This window comes from Myxocyprinus asiaticus, chromosome 29 (assembly GCF_019703515.2).
Source record: "Myxocyprinus asiaticus isolate MX2 ecotype Aquarium Trade chromosome 29, UBuf_Myxa_2, whole genome shotgun sequence".
NCBI classification, from domain to species: Eukaryota; Metazoa; Chordata; class Actinopteri; order Cypriniformes; family Catostomidae; genus Myxocyprinus; species Myxocyprinus asiaticus.
This window is the reverse complement of record NC_059372.1, coordinates 21,560,583-21,573,015: the sequence shown is the minus strand read 5'-3', so window position 1 is coordinate 21,573,015 and position 12,433 is coordinate 21,560,583. Positions and strand designations below refer to the sequence as shown.

Here is a 12,433-nt window from a genome sequence, read left to right as displayed (position 1 = left end):
TGCTGTATCATGGCTGACCCTGCACTCTGACCCCAGCCTAGCTGGGATATGTGAAAAAAGAAGAATTTCACTGTATATGTGCAAATGTATAATGTGATAAATAAAGAAAATTATTATTATAATTATTTATTTTCATTACTGGAGGAAATATGAACTTTCACTAATTCTTTCTTTCTGCAACAGGGTGCTGATCAGTGTGTGGCATGTTCAAACTTAATGGATGGTCCTCACTGTGTTTCCACCTGTCCTAACGGAGTAAATGGGGAAAAGGGTCAAACCATATTCAAATACCCTAATTCAGCAGGACAATGTGAGCCCTGTCACCACAACTGCACAAGAGGGTAAGCCTAAGCAAACACTGACGTGATCACCAAAGAGGGGTCATTTGTAATGCATATTACAATTTTTATTGAAAACACAAGGATTGACAGTCTCTGTTGTTTACTGGGATGTGAATGCACTGATTTGAGAGTGATATCTGTCTCCTGAGCAGATGCACAGGCCCAGCACTCATGGACTGTGTAGATCCAGACAGACTTGTGAACAGGTTAGTAGTACCCTCTTCTGGTTGCAGTGAGCAACTGCAAGCATTTTCATTTTCATATAGTGTACACACACATTAAATGTGCTTTCCCTCACCAAGAACCTTCCTCTCAGCTCTCACATTGCAGGTATAGCAGTTGCTGTATTTGCTGGTATATTTGTGCTCCTGGCAGTGTTTGTGCTTGGTATGCTATATCACAGAGGCTTGACAATCCGCCGCAAAAGAGCACTAAGGAGGTACCTGGAGAGTGGTGAGGTAAGCCCATATATCTAAATAATAAGATTCCAAGCATTTCGAAAAATTAACTGATCTATCTTTACAATAAATCAGAGCAGAGGTTAAACATGATGCAAATTCATACTGAATTTGAAAATCTGTTCATATTGTAAGAGCATATATTTCCTGGTTATCAGTATTATCTAAAGTACATTTCCTCCTGTTTTCACACAGAGCATGGAACCGCTGGATCCAGGAGAGAAGGGGACAAAAGTTCACGCTCGCATCCTTAAAGCACAAGAACTGAGAAAGGGCAAACTTCTGGGCTATGGAGTCTTTGGCACTGTCAATAAGGTTGGAACAACCCTCACATTTAAAGGCATAGTTCACCTCAAAATTAAAATTCTGTCATTGTTTACTTACCCAAATGACAGAATTGTCCATTTTGGGTGAACTATTCCTTTAAGTCTGCCTTTGGCAGACTACCTGTTCTCTGGTCCATGATTTAATTGTGATTTATACCCACAGGGTTTTTGGATACCTGAAGGAGACTCTTTAAAAATCCCAGTGGCTATAAAGACTATCAAAGACCGAAGTGGTCGGCAGACCTTCACAGAGATTACTGATGTGAGGCACTAGCTTGCATTAAATATACACTTCAGGGTCAGAAATTAACTAGGGCTTGGGGCTAAAATGCCAATGAAAATGACAAAAAATTCTGATATTTTAAATGTGGGGAAAAAATACCTCTGTAGTAAATTCCTGTTTTTATCTGTCATTTACATTTGAAATACAGTATGTCATTTTTTTATTATTTAAAGGGATAGTTCACCCAAAAATGAAAATTATTTTACTCACCCTCATACCATCCCAGATGTGTATGACTTTATTCTGCTGAACACAAACAAAGATTTTTAGAAGAATATCACAGCTCTGCATGTGCATACATATGGCAAGTGAATGGGGTCCAAACCTTTGAAGCTCCAAAAAGCACACAAAGGCAGCATAAAAGTAATCCATACGACTCCAGTGGCTTAAGCCATGTCTTCTGAAGTGATATGATAGGTTTTGGTGAGAACAGTCCAAAATATAACTAAATTTTCACTATAAATCTTAACATCAGAAGTCTCCTTGGTGATCATGATTTCAAGCACGATTACACTTTCTAGTGCCATCTAGTGCTTTGCGCATGCGTCAAGCACTAGGAAGTGTAATTGAGCTTGAAGTCATGATCGTGCATAGAGACTGCAATGGCAAGACGGATTAAACCACTGGAGTCTTATGCTGCCTTTATGTGCTTGTTTGAGCTTCAGAGTTTTGGATCCCATTAATTTGCATTGTATGGACCTACAGAGCTGAGATATTCTTCTAAAAATCTTCATTTGTGTTCTGCAAATGAAAGAAAGTCACACACATCTGGTATGGCATGATGGTGAGAAAATGATGAGAGAATGTTATAAATGTTTAATTTCTAACACTGGTACACATGTACATGCATTGATTTGGCTTGTTTCTTTGGCTTTATTTAACAGTTAATCTTATGGTGTTCTCTTCTTACCAAAGTATCCATCTCATAGTTTTTTTTTTTCACATGTCCACAGCATATGCTTGCAATGGGAAGCCTGGATCACCCATATATAGTGCGTCTGCTTGGGATCTGTCCAGGGACAAGCCTCCAGCTGGTCACCCAGCTCAGCCCTCACGGATCCTTACTGCAACACCTTCGTCAACACAAAGACAGCCTGGATCCCCAGCGTCTCCTCAACTGGTGTGTGCAAATCGCAAAGGTGAGATAACAGGAGATGAGAAGTAGGATGTCCTTAAAGATGCTGAAAAAAAAATCGTCTTCACAAACATAATGGTATCTGTGTGTATTAGGGCATGTATTATCTTGAGGAGCACTGTATAGTCCATAGGAACCTTGCGACACGGAACGTGCTCCTGAAGAGTGACTACATAGTGCAGGTCTCAGACTTTGGAGTTGCAGATCTGCTCTATCCAGATGATAAGAAATATGTGTACAGTGAACACAAGGTAATTTACTGATTTCACATACTTCAGATTCTAAGGGAATTGAACAATTTCTATTCAAAAAAGAGGTAATTTATGGCATACTGAATGACACCAGCTAGTAGAGGACAGTCAACATAACATTTATTTGACTATGAGTGTAATAAAGAAGCTGTTGCTGTTGTTAAGATGGATTTCAGATGGTCTCTTTTTTTCAGACACCAATAAAATGGATGGCATTAGAGAGTATCCTCTTCAGGAGATATACACATCAGAGTGACGTGTGGAGCTACGGTGAGTCCCAGTGCTGTTGAATCTGATCTCTCAGTAATTGTTGTTTCAGGTTTATAAGAGTGAACTTTTTTATTTTTTATTCCAGGGGTGACTGTATGGGAAATGATGTCATATGGAGCTGAGCCATATGCAGCCATGCATCCTCATGATGTGCCGGGTTTACTGGAGAAAGGAGAGCGATTGGCTCAACCACAGATCTGCACAATAGATGTCTACATGGTCATGGTCAAGTGTAAGGCGAATTCTAGACACGTTTGGGCAACATTTAAAAAATTAATGCACAAACTCTTAGAATACTCATATTTAATTGAAAGTTTTCATCTTTATAAATTCATTTTAATCCCCTCTGTTCCCAGGCTGGATGATCGATGAGAATGTTAGGCCCACATTTAAAGAACTGGCCAGTGAATTTACACGAATGGCACGGGATCCACCTCGATATCTTGTAGTGATAGTAAGAAATTAAGACTTTCTTTAGAAATTACTTAAATTTAGACACAAGAAAGCAGTTTTATGATTGTTTATTATTGATTACTATGTTGGAATGTAGCCTTCTCAGAATTGTAGTGGTGCAGATGAAAGTCACCAACGATACGTTAAAGTGCCTCATTTAGAGGCAGGCATGGAGGATGATGACGACGAGGCTTTGGAGGATGGGTTTGCCACTCCTCCCCTCCACCTGTCACCAGCTAGGAGTCATTCTCGCCACCGAATGACTTCCTACAAGGTGTGATATTTGCAATACATTGAAAAGAACATTAATGTGATGTAATTATGTTTGTTATTCTGATCTAAATAACATTAATATTAATTAAGTAATGCGTGTTGAGTACTCAGTTTGAAACATAGACATTAACTCAGAAAAATGGTAATATAGCCTGAATGTACTCATTCTCTTCTCTTTGTCTTCAGGGCACCCAAGACCACATAACTCCAGTAGGCTATCTTCCCATGACCCCCAGCCCAGGGGACAACCTTAGACAGGTCAGCATCCATGTCTGTTCTACATTTTAATTATCTCCCATGTTGACTTGACTACAGTTAGCAGTGGCATCTCAGGCTCATTATTTGTGGTAGGACACAAACAATAACTTAACCCTCAGGGGTTTTGTTTACTGAAAATTCTCAGTTGAAACATTGATGGATATTTCCCACACAGGTCAGAGCCCAGAGGAGGAAGACGGGCTCAGTGAGGACAGATTCAGAGTGCTCTGACGGCAGAGGGATCGTTGTGGACATTGAAATGGCAGAACTAACTTCTCAAACAGGGAGCCTTCGCAGGGGTTGCAGCCGTATGGACAGCGCTTATATATCCACCAGTTTGTCTATGGCCTCAGACCCATTCACACTAGGTGTGGAGGACATAGAGGAGGACCATAATGGATATGTGCTGCACACAGACACCCCCAGCCCAGACAGAGGTAAAACAATATTGCTCTAGCTTTAGGGGCTGTTCAGACTGAGTGCATTCTTGCTCTAAACATGAGAATCAGTACCTGATTACAATTCATAAGTAATCCACCTAGCACTGGGGGTGGGCTACCAGGGCTTAAGCCCCAAATGTTTCTTAGTAAAGCCCTGAATGTTTTATCATCTTATATTGATGTCAAAAGTACCTGTGCTTCGGTATCAAGTTGATACTAAAATATAAATATATTTTTATGAAACCAGTCTTTCTACAGTATTGATAACACTAAATACAGACTCAATTCAGTACCCACGGCTGCTTTCCAGCACTCATGCGTATGTTCGGGCATGCAAGAAGAGCGCTTGTGACTTGCGATTGCGGCTGTGTGAGAACAGTCTTGGTGTGCTTTTGAAAGAAATTGGTGTTGAATTGGTCCATCCAGATGCAGTTAGTAACAAATACTTAGATAATAAACCCTGAAAAAAATGATTAATATATGCAGATGTGCTGGAGAAATTTGCAAACTTTGAGTCTCAAGCCAGGACATTTAAACTCTTTTATTAAGACCCGATGCCATGAACTTTGCTAACTTTGAGAAAAAAAAAATTCTCATGGGGGGGGTGGGGGGGGGGGGTCATGTTTTAAAGTACAGTTGAAGTCAGAAGTTTACATACACTTAGGTTGAAGTCATTCAAACAAATTTTTTAACCCCTCCACAGATTTAATATTAGCAAACTATAGTTTTGGCAAGTCGTTTAGGACATCTACTTTGTGCATGACACCAGCAATTTTTCCAACAATTGTTTACAGACAGATTGTTTCACTTTTAATTGACTATATCACAATTCCAGTGGGTCAAAGGTTTACATACACTAAGTTAACTGTGCCTTTAAACAGCTTGGAAAATTCCAGAAAATGATGTTAAGCCTTTAGACAATTAGACAATTAGCTTCTGATAGGAGGTGTACTGAACTGGGAGTGTACTTGTGGATGTATTTTAAGGCCTACCTTCAAACTCAGTGCCTCTTTGCTTGACATCATGGGAAAATTAATAGAAATCTGCCAAGACCTCAGAAAAAAAATTGTGGACCACCACAAGTCTGGTTCATCCTTGGGAGCAATTTCCAAACACATGAAGGTACCACGTTCATCTGTACAAACAATAGTATGCAAGTATAAACAACATGGGACCACACATCCATCATACCACTCAGGAAGGAGACGCATTCTGTCTCCAAGAGATGAACGTAGTTTGGTGCGAAAAGTGCAAATCAATCCCAGAACAACAGCAAAGGACCCTGTGTAGATGCTGGAGGAAACAGGTAGACAAGTATCTATATACACAGTAAAAAGGAGTCCTATATCGACAAAACCTGAAAAGCTGCTCAGCAAGGAATAAGCCAGACTACAGTTTGCAAGTGCACATGGGGACAAAGATCTTACTTTTTGGAGAAATGTCCTCTGGTCTAATGAAACAAAAATGTAACTGTTTGGCCATAATGACCATCGTTATGTTTGGAAGAAAAAGGGTGAGGCTTGCAAGCCGAAGAACACCATCCCAACTGTGAAGTATGGGGGTGGCAGCATCATGTTGTGGGGGTGCTTTGCTGCAGGAGGGGCTGGTGCACTCCACAAAATAGATGGCATCATGAGGAAGGAAAATTATGTGGATATATTGAAGCAACATTTCAAGACATCAGCCAGGAAGTTAAACCTCTGTTGCAAATGGGTCTTCCAAATGGACAATGATCCCAAGCATACCTCCAAAGTTGTGGCAAAATGGCTTAAGAACAACAAAGTCAAGGTACTGAAGTGGCCATCACAAAGCCCTGACCTCAATGAAAATGAAAAGTTGTGGGAAGAACTGAAAAAGCATGTGCGAGCAAGGAGGCCTACAAACCGGACTCAGTTACACCAGTTCTGTCTGGAGGAATGGGCCAAAATTCCAGCAACTTATTGTGAGAAGCTTGTGGAAGGCTACCCAAAACATTTGACAAGTTAAACAATTTAAAGGCAATGCTACCAAACACTAAAAAATGTATGTAAACTTCTAATCCACTGGGAATGTGATGAAAGAAATAACAGCTGAAATAAATCATTCTCTCTACTATTATTCTGACATTTCACATTCTTAAAATAGTGATCATAACTAACCTAAGACAGGGAATGTTTTCTACAGTTAAATGTCAGGAATTGTTTAAAACTGAGTTTAAATGTATTTGGTTAAGGTGTATGTAAACTTCTGACTTCAACTGTACATAGTGTTAAAAGTAAGCTACTTCTGATCTTTGAGCGTATCTTAGACTAAGACAAATGGTTGTGGGGCATTTTAGTTTGAGTTTCAGTAGATTTACTATATAAATGACACCCCACATATGTAACATTTAAGCTTTTATTGTTATGCTATTATTGTTATTGCTATTATTATAAAGTGTATTATATTTACATATTTCATCAAATACATCTCCACAGAGGTCTCATCTCCACCGCCCTTGGCTCTAAAGACAAAGCTAGACACAGGGCAATGAATAAAACAGAACGCAGATCTGTCGAGACGCGTTACTAACATTTGAATTATTATTATTTATTTTTTTTTACTTGAAGCAGCTTCTAAAAACATGGCACTCCTGCACGAGACACTGAAAAACAGAGATGTGGTGCAACAGTCAGAGATGTAGTGTATGTTTATGTTGGAAAACAACTGAAAAACAGCACGGACAGCTGCAAAAATGCTTTCGGTGTGAACGGCCCCTAAGAAGCAGTTTTTGCAATGTTGTCATAAAGTTTAAACTGTATACACTATCTTTTCTCTGCCATCTCGCTTAGGTTCCAGAAGCACTGTTCTTCATGGTAGGAAACCCAGAGGCTCCAGGAGTGCCCTCACACCTTTAATACCAAAAAGAGACACCACACAAGAGTATGAGCTAATGAGGAAACAGCCTCTTCAGCTTTCTCCTTCACCCACAGAAACCACTGATAGTTCAGCTGTACTGAGCAAACCATCTTGCCCTGCTTCACCTTATATTTGTAGTGACAGCATCTTACCACAGAAGCCAGACTCTGACCCAGCACAAACTGAGCTGTCCAGTAACGATGCTACTACCCCTGATGGGGACAGCCTAAAGTCTGCATCTTGTGAGGACAAGCCAGTTGCAGCAGCAGCATCTAATGAAGGGAACCAGTCTGAGAGGCATCCATCTGAGAGTGTTGCTGTAGAAGGAGAGCCCGCAGAGGAGAGGCAGCCACAAGAGGCATTAGTGGAGTATGAATACATGGACATACGTACAGAGTCTTTGCCAGAACACCACCAGAACACTATAGGGGAGAGTGCAGAGAACTCAGGTGAGAGGGTAAGGAATCCAGAGGAGATGGAGTGTGTCATCAGAGAAGCAGTTTACCAAAATGTAAGTGAGCTCCCTAGGTTGAGAACAACACTGGGTACGAGACATCAGGGACATGAGGGTTCTGATGGCACGTCACGGACCTATGAGTATGTGGACATGGAAGCATCTGGGAGATCTAGCTCTGATGGAGATCAGGCAGAGTATCAGAACATTCAGGTAAAAGGAAGGCCAACTGTGGGTGAAGAGACACAAAGGACTGGTCTCAGATCCTACATAAAAGTCTGCACTGGAGTCGAGGAGCAAAGCACTTCGTTTGACAACCCAGACTACTGGCACAGTAGACTATTCCACAAGCAGGATGCTGTATGCACATAATTACAGAAATTTACAATGAAAACTGACAGGACTGGCATACCCAGCATGTATCTCAGGACATATATCTATTCTAACATGTGTTGGTCCATTGCCAATGAAGCAAAATGCAATAGGCTTCTTAATTATAGTATAAAATGACTTGTTTTGTCGAACACTGGCCTACCTCCACTTGTTTGTCTATGAAGTCCAAATCCAGTGGTTTTATAAAGTCTCATATTTGTTTTGTTTTTGTGGATAATGACTTTTTTTTTACTCAATGAGAAACCATTGTATTGAAAAAGTTCTTGTATATTAATTTTATCAATCAATAAAGTAATCTTTTCTTGTATCACGGAAGGTTTTTATCTGTTCCATACTTAATTGGTATAATTATGCTAAAATATTTTGCTGTCAGCAATGTTAGGCCTCAGCTTGAAGCAACAACAAAGCTACTTTAATGTGCGTAGGTTTCAGTACTGTATATAAAAAAAATCACTTTATAAAATAAAATTTGATATATGACAACACATAATCATTTCAATGACTGCCTAGTGCCTATGTTAAAGGCTGAGAATAAAGAATGTTTTTGCTCCTAAGAACAAATAATAGACCCAATAGAACCGGCCATTCTGACATCAGACCAGAAGTCCCAAAACTTTTCAGGACATGCACAATCTTTGACAAATGTGAAGTACTCCCAAGTACCTACCTATCTATACCCAACTATGGTAATAGTCATTTTAAAACATTAGCAAATGCAACTTGAGCATTTCTAACACATTTGCCATTGTAAACTCAAATGGAACAGGGAAGGTTTTCACTTTGTGTATCAGAACATTTTTAGACAAAATTATAAAGAAAACGTATTACTGTTTACATTTTCTGAGATGAGTAGGCCTGCCTGTTTGCACAATGTTCATAAAATTTGGTGTAACGGAGAACAGTTTTTCTCAGTTATTTTCATTTAATCGTCAATTTCCCAAGTGACTACTGCAGGCGAATAGACAGTCTGGTTCTGGAAGTAAAAATCCCATTCATTTTTCCAGAGACAAATAGATTTTCAACGATAAATTATAAAACTTTAAATACAGACCTGCTGTGAGCTCTGAGGTTGTTCATCGATGGTATATACTTCCGTTGAAGCCATCCATTTGCATTATTTTAACTTAATTGTTTAAAAATTGTGTTTAATAGCAGAATTCCTAGTGGACAACTACAGTACATTACCCACTGTCCAGCAAAAAGAGATCCAACAATCAGAGAATCACAGCTAACAAATGCCGCGAAATGAGCCCAGCAACCACTGCCCACCTCCATAACAGATGACGCAATCAAGTCACTCTCCCTGCATCCTCAAACTACATATATATTGGTATATATCAGAATATTTTGCAGTAAACCTAAAATATATTGTTTCAAAACTTATAATGAACAGTATAAAATCAATACTTTTATATATTACTATAGTTATTTATTCCTTTATGTCATTCGTAATGCCTCATGGGATTTTAGTTCATTCTTTCATACACCCTCAAACTACATATACATACATATATATATATATATATATATATATATATATATATATATATATATATATATACACAGTTGTGCTCAAAAGTTTGCATACCCTGGCAGAAATTGTGAAATTTTGGCATTGATTTTGAAAATATGACTGATCATGCAAAAAAACTGTCTTTTATTTAAGGATAGTGATCATATGAAGCCATTTATTATCACATAGTTGTTTGGCTCCTTTTTAAATCATAATGATAACAGAAATCACCCAAATGTCCCTGATCAAAAGTTTACATACCCTTGAATGTTTGGCCTTGTTACAGACACACAAGGTGACACACACAGGTTTAAATGGCAATTAAAGTTTAATTTCCCACACCTGTGGCTTTTTAAATTGCAATTAGTGTCTGTGTATAAATAGTCAATGAGTTTGTTAGCTCTCACGTGGATGCACTGAGCAGGCTAGATACTGAGCCATGGGGAGCAGAAAAGAACTGTCAAAAGACCTGCGTAACAAGGTAATGGAACTTTATAAAGATGGAAAAGGATATAAAAAGATATCCAAAGCCTTGAAAATGCCAGTCAGTAGTGTTCAATCACTTATTAAGAAGTGGAAAATTTGGGGATCTCTTGATACCAAGCCAAGGTCAGGTAGACCAAGAAAGATTTCAGCCACAACTACCAGAAGAATTGTTCGGGATACAAAGAAAAACCCACAGGTAACCTCAGGAGAAATACAGGCTGCTCTGGAAAAAGACGGTGTGGTTGTTTCAAGGAGCACAATACGACAATACTTGAACAAAAATGAGCTGCATGGTCAAGTTGCCAGAAAGAAGCCTTTACTGTGCCAATGTCACAAATGACAACACCTTGACACACCTCACAGCTTCTGGCACACTGTAATTTGGAGTGATGTGACCAAAATAGAGCTTTATGGTCACAATCATAAGCAATATGTTTTGAGAGGGGTCAACAAGGCCTATAGTGAAAAGAATACCATCCCCACTGTGAAGCATGGTGGTGGCTCACTGATGTTTTGGGGGTGTGTGAGCTCTAAAGGCACGGGGAATCTTGTGAAAATTGATGGCAAGATGAATGCAGCATGTTATATCAGAAAATACTGGCAGAAAATTTGCATTCTTCTGCATGAAAGCTGCGCATGGGACGCTCTTGGACTTTCCAGCACGACAATGACCCTAAGCACAAGGCCAAGTTGACCCTCCAGTGGTTACAGCAGAAAAAGGTGAAGGTTCTGGAGTGGCCATCAGAGTCTCCTGACCTTAATATCATCGAGCCACTCTGGGGAGATCTCAAACGTGCGGTTCATGCAAGACGACCAAACACTTTGCATGACCTGGAGGCATTTTGCCAAGACGAATGGGCAGCTATACCACCTGCAAGAATTTGGGGCCTCATAGACAACTATTACAAAAGACTGCACACTGTCATTGATGCTAAAGGGATACACAGTATTAAGAACTAAGGGTATGCAGACTTTTGAACAGGGGTCATTTCATTTTTTTCCTTGTTGCCATGTTTTGTTTTATGATTGTGCCATTCTGTTATAACCTAAAGTTGAATATGAATCCCATAAGAAATAAAAGAAATGTGTTTTGCCGGCTCACTCATGTTTTCTTTAAAAATGGTACATATATTACCAATTCTCCAAGGGTATGCAAACTTTTGAGCACAACTGTATATATATATTGGAATATTTTTCTGTAAACCTAAAATATATTGTTTCTATATTTATAATTAAAATCAATAGTTTCATATATTACTATACATTTTTCATTCTCAATGCCTCTTGGGATTTTAGTTCATTTCTCTCATTAAAGAGGTCCAGTAGTCTTGTACCTTTGTCTTTTTGTCTGATTTTCAAATACTTTTTTGCTTCAAATTAAAGTTTGTAATGTTCTGATTCACCTCTGAGCTGGTTGATTCGGTTCATGGCTTAGAACCATTTTATTAGAACTCCTCATTTGTAAGTCGCTTTGTAAGTGTCTGCTAAATGACCAAATGTACAAGCAGGTATAGCTGAAGGCAGGAGACCTCCAAATGGGAGCGGAATCTCCAAAAGGGGGCAGGTTTACTCCAAAGGGTTAAAGTTAGGGAAAGGGTTAGGTTAGTGGCTACCTATAACTTTAATGGTAATTTGGAGCTCACGCCACTTTTTGGAGCTATGCCTGCAGCTATACCCTTTACGGAAAATAGGGAGAAAAAAAAAAGACAAGGGTACAAGACTGGGTACCTACCATCTTTCATGAGGGCATGGAGTACAATCCCATGAACCACTGAGAATGATGTCAATTAATAAAAAAACTATGGGAGTATAAAAGACTACTGATTTTCTGTTGTTGATTTTAAGCATAGAAACAATATGTTTTACGTTTATGGCCAAATATTCCGATGTTTACAAATAGATAAGTAGTTTTAGGGTGAAGGGAGACTGACTTAATTACGTCATTCACAGGGGATTGCTTCATGGGATTGGGCAGTCGCTCTGAGGCACATTTCTTGGGCTTGGTTGGCCCTGGTTCTCTGATTGGTGAAGCTTTCTCTGCTGGACTGTGGGTAATGTAGTTTTTACCATGAATTCCGCTATTGAACATGATTTTTAAACAATGAAGTTGAAATAACACAGACTGATGGCTTAAACGTAAACATATACCATTGATGAATAATCTCGGAGCTCAAGGTAGGTCTGTCTTTAAAGGTTTTTAAATTATCACTGAAAAACAATTA

At 39.1% G+C, this 12,433-nt stretch overlaps 1 protein-coding gene across 1 annotated transcript in view; it reads left to right on the top strand.

Annotated features, from left to right (window-relative positions):
- LOC127420073 (receptor tyrosine-protein kinase erbB-3-like) overlaps window positions 1-8,687 on the top strand; it is a 33,139-nt gene extending 24,452 nt beyond the window's left edge. Inside the window, exons 15-28 of the mRNA XM_051662032.1 lie at window positions 184-341; window positions 494-547; window positions 658-799; window positions 995-1,114; window positions 1,289-1,387; window positions 2,362-2,547; window positions 2,639-2,794; window positions 2,989-3,064; window positions 3,150-3,296; window positions 3,421-3,518; window positions 3,615-3,791; window positions 3,977-4,048; window positions 4,224-4,485; window positions 7,299-8,687. Of these exons, the coding sequence (XP_051517992.1) occupies window positions 184-341; window positions 494-547; window positions 658-799; window positions 995-1,114; window positions 1,289-1,387; window positions 2,362-2,547; window positions 2,639-2,794; window positions 2,989-3,064; window positions 3,150-3,296; window positions 3,421-3,518; window positions 3,615-3,791; window positions 3,977-4,048; window positions 4,224-4,485; window positions 7,299-8,191 (2,640 nt within the window). The 3' untranslated portion in view covers window positions 8,192-8,687. The remainder of the gene's footprint in view (window positions 1-183; window positions 342-493; window positions 548-657; window positions 800-994; window positions 1,115-1,288; window positions 1,388-2,361; window positions 2,548-2,638; window positions 2,795-2,988; window positions 3,065-3,149; window positions 3,297-3,420; window positions 3,519-3,614; window positions 3,792-3,976; window positions 4,049-4,223; window positions 4,486-7,298) is intronic.
- Window positions 8,688-12,433: the final 3,746 nt, after the last annotated feature.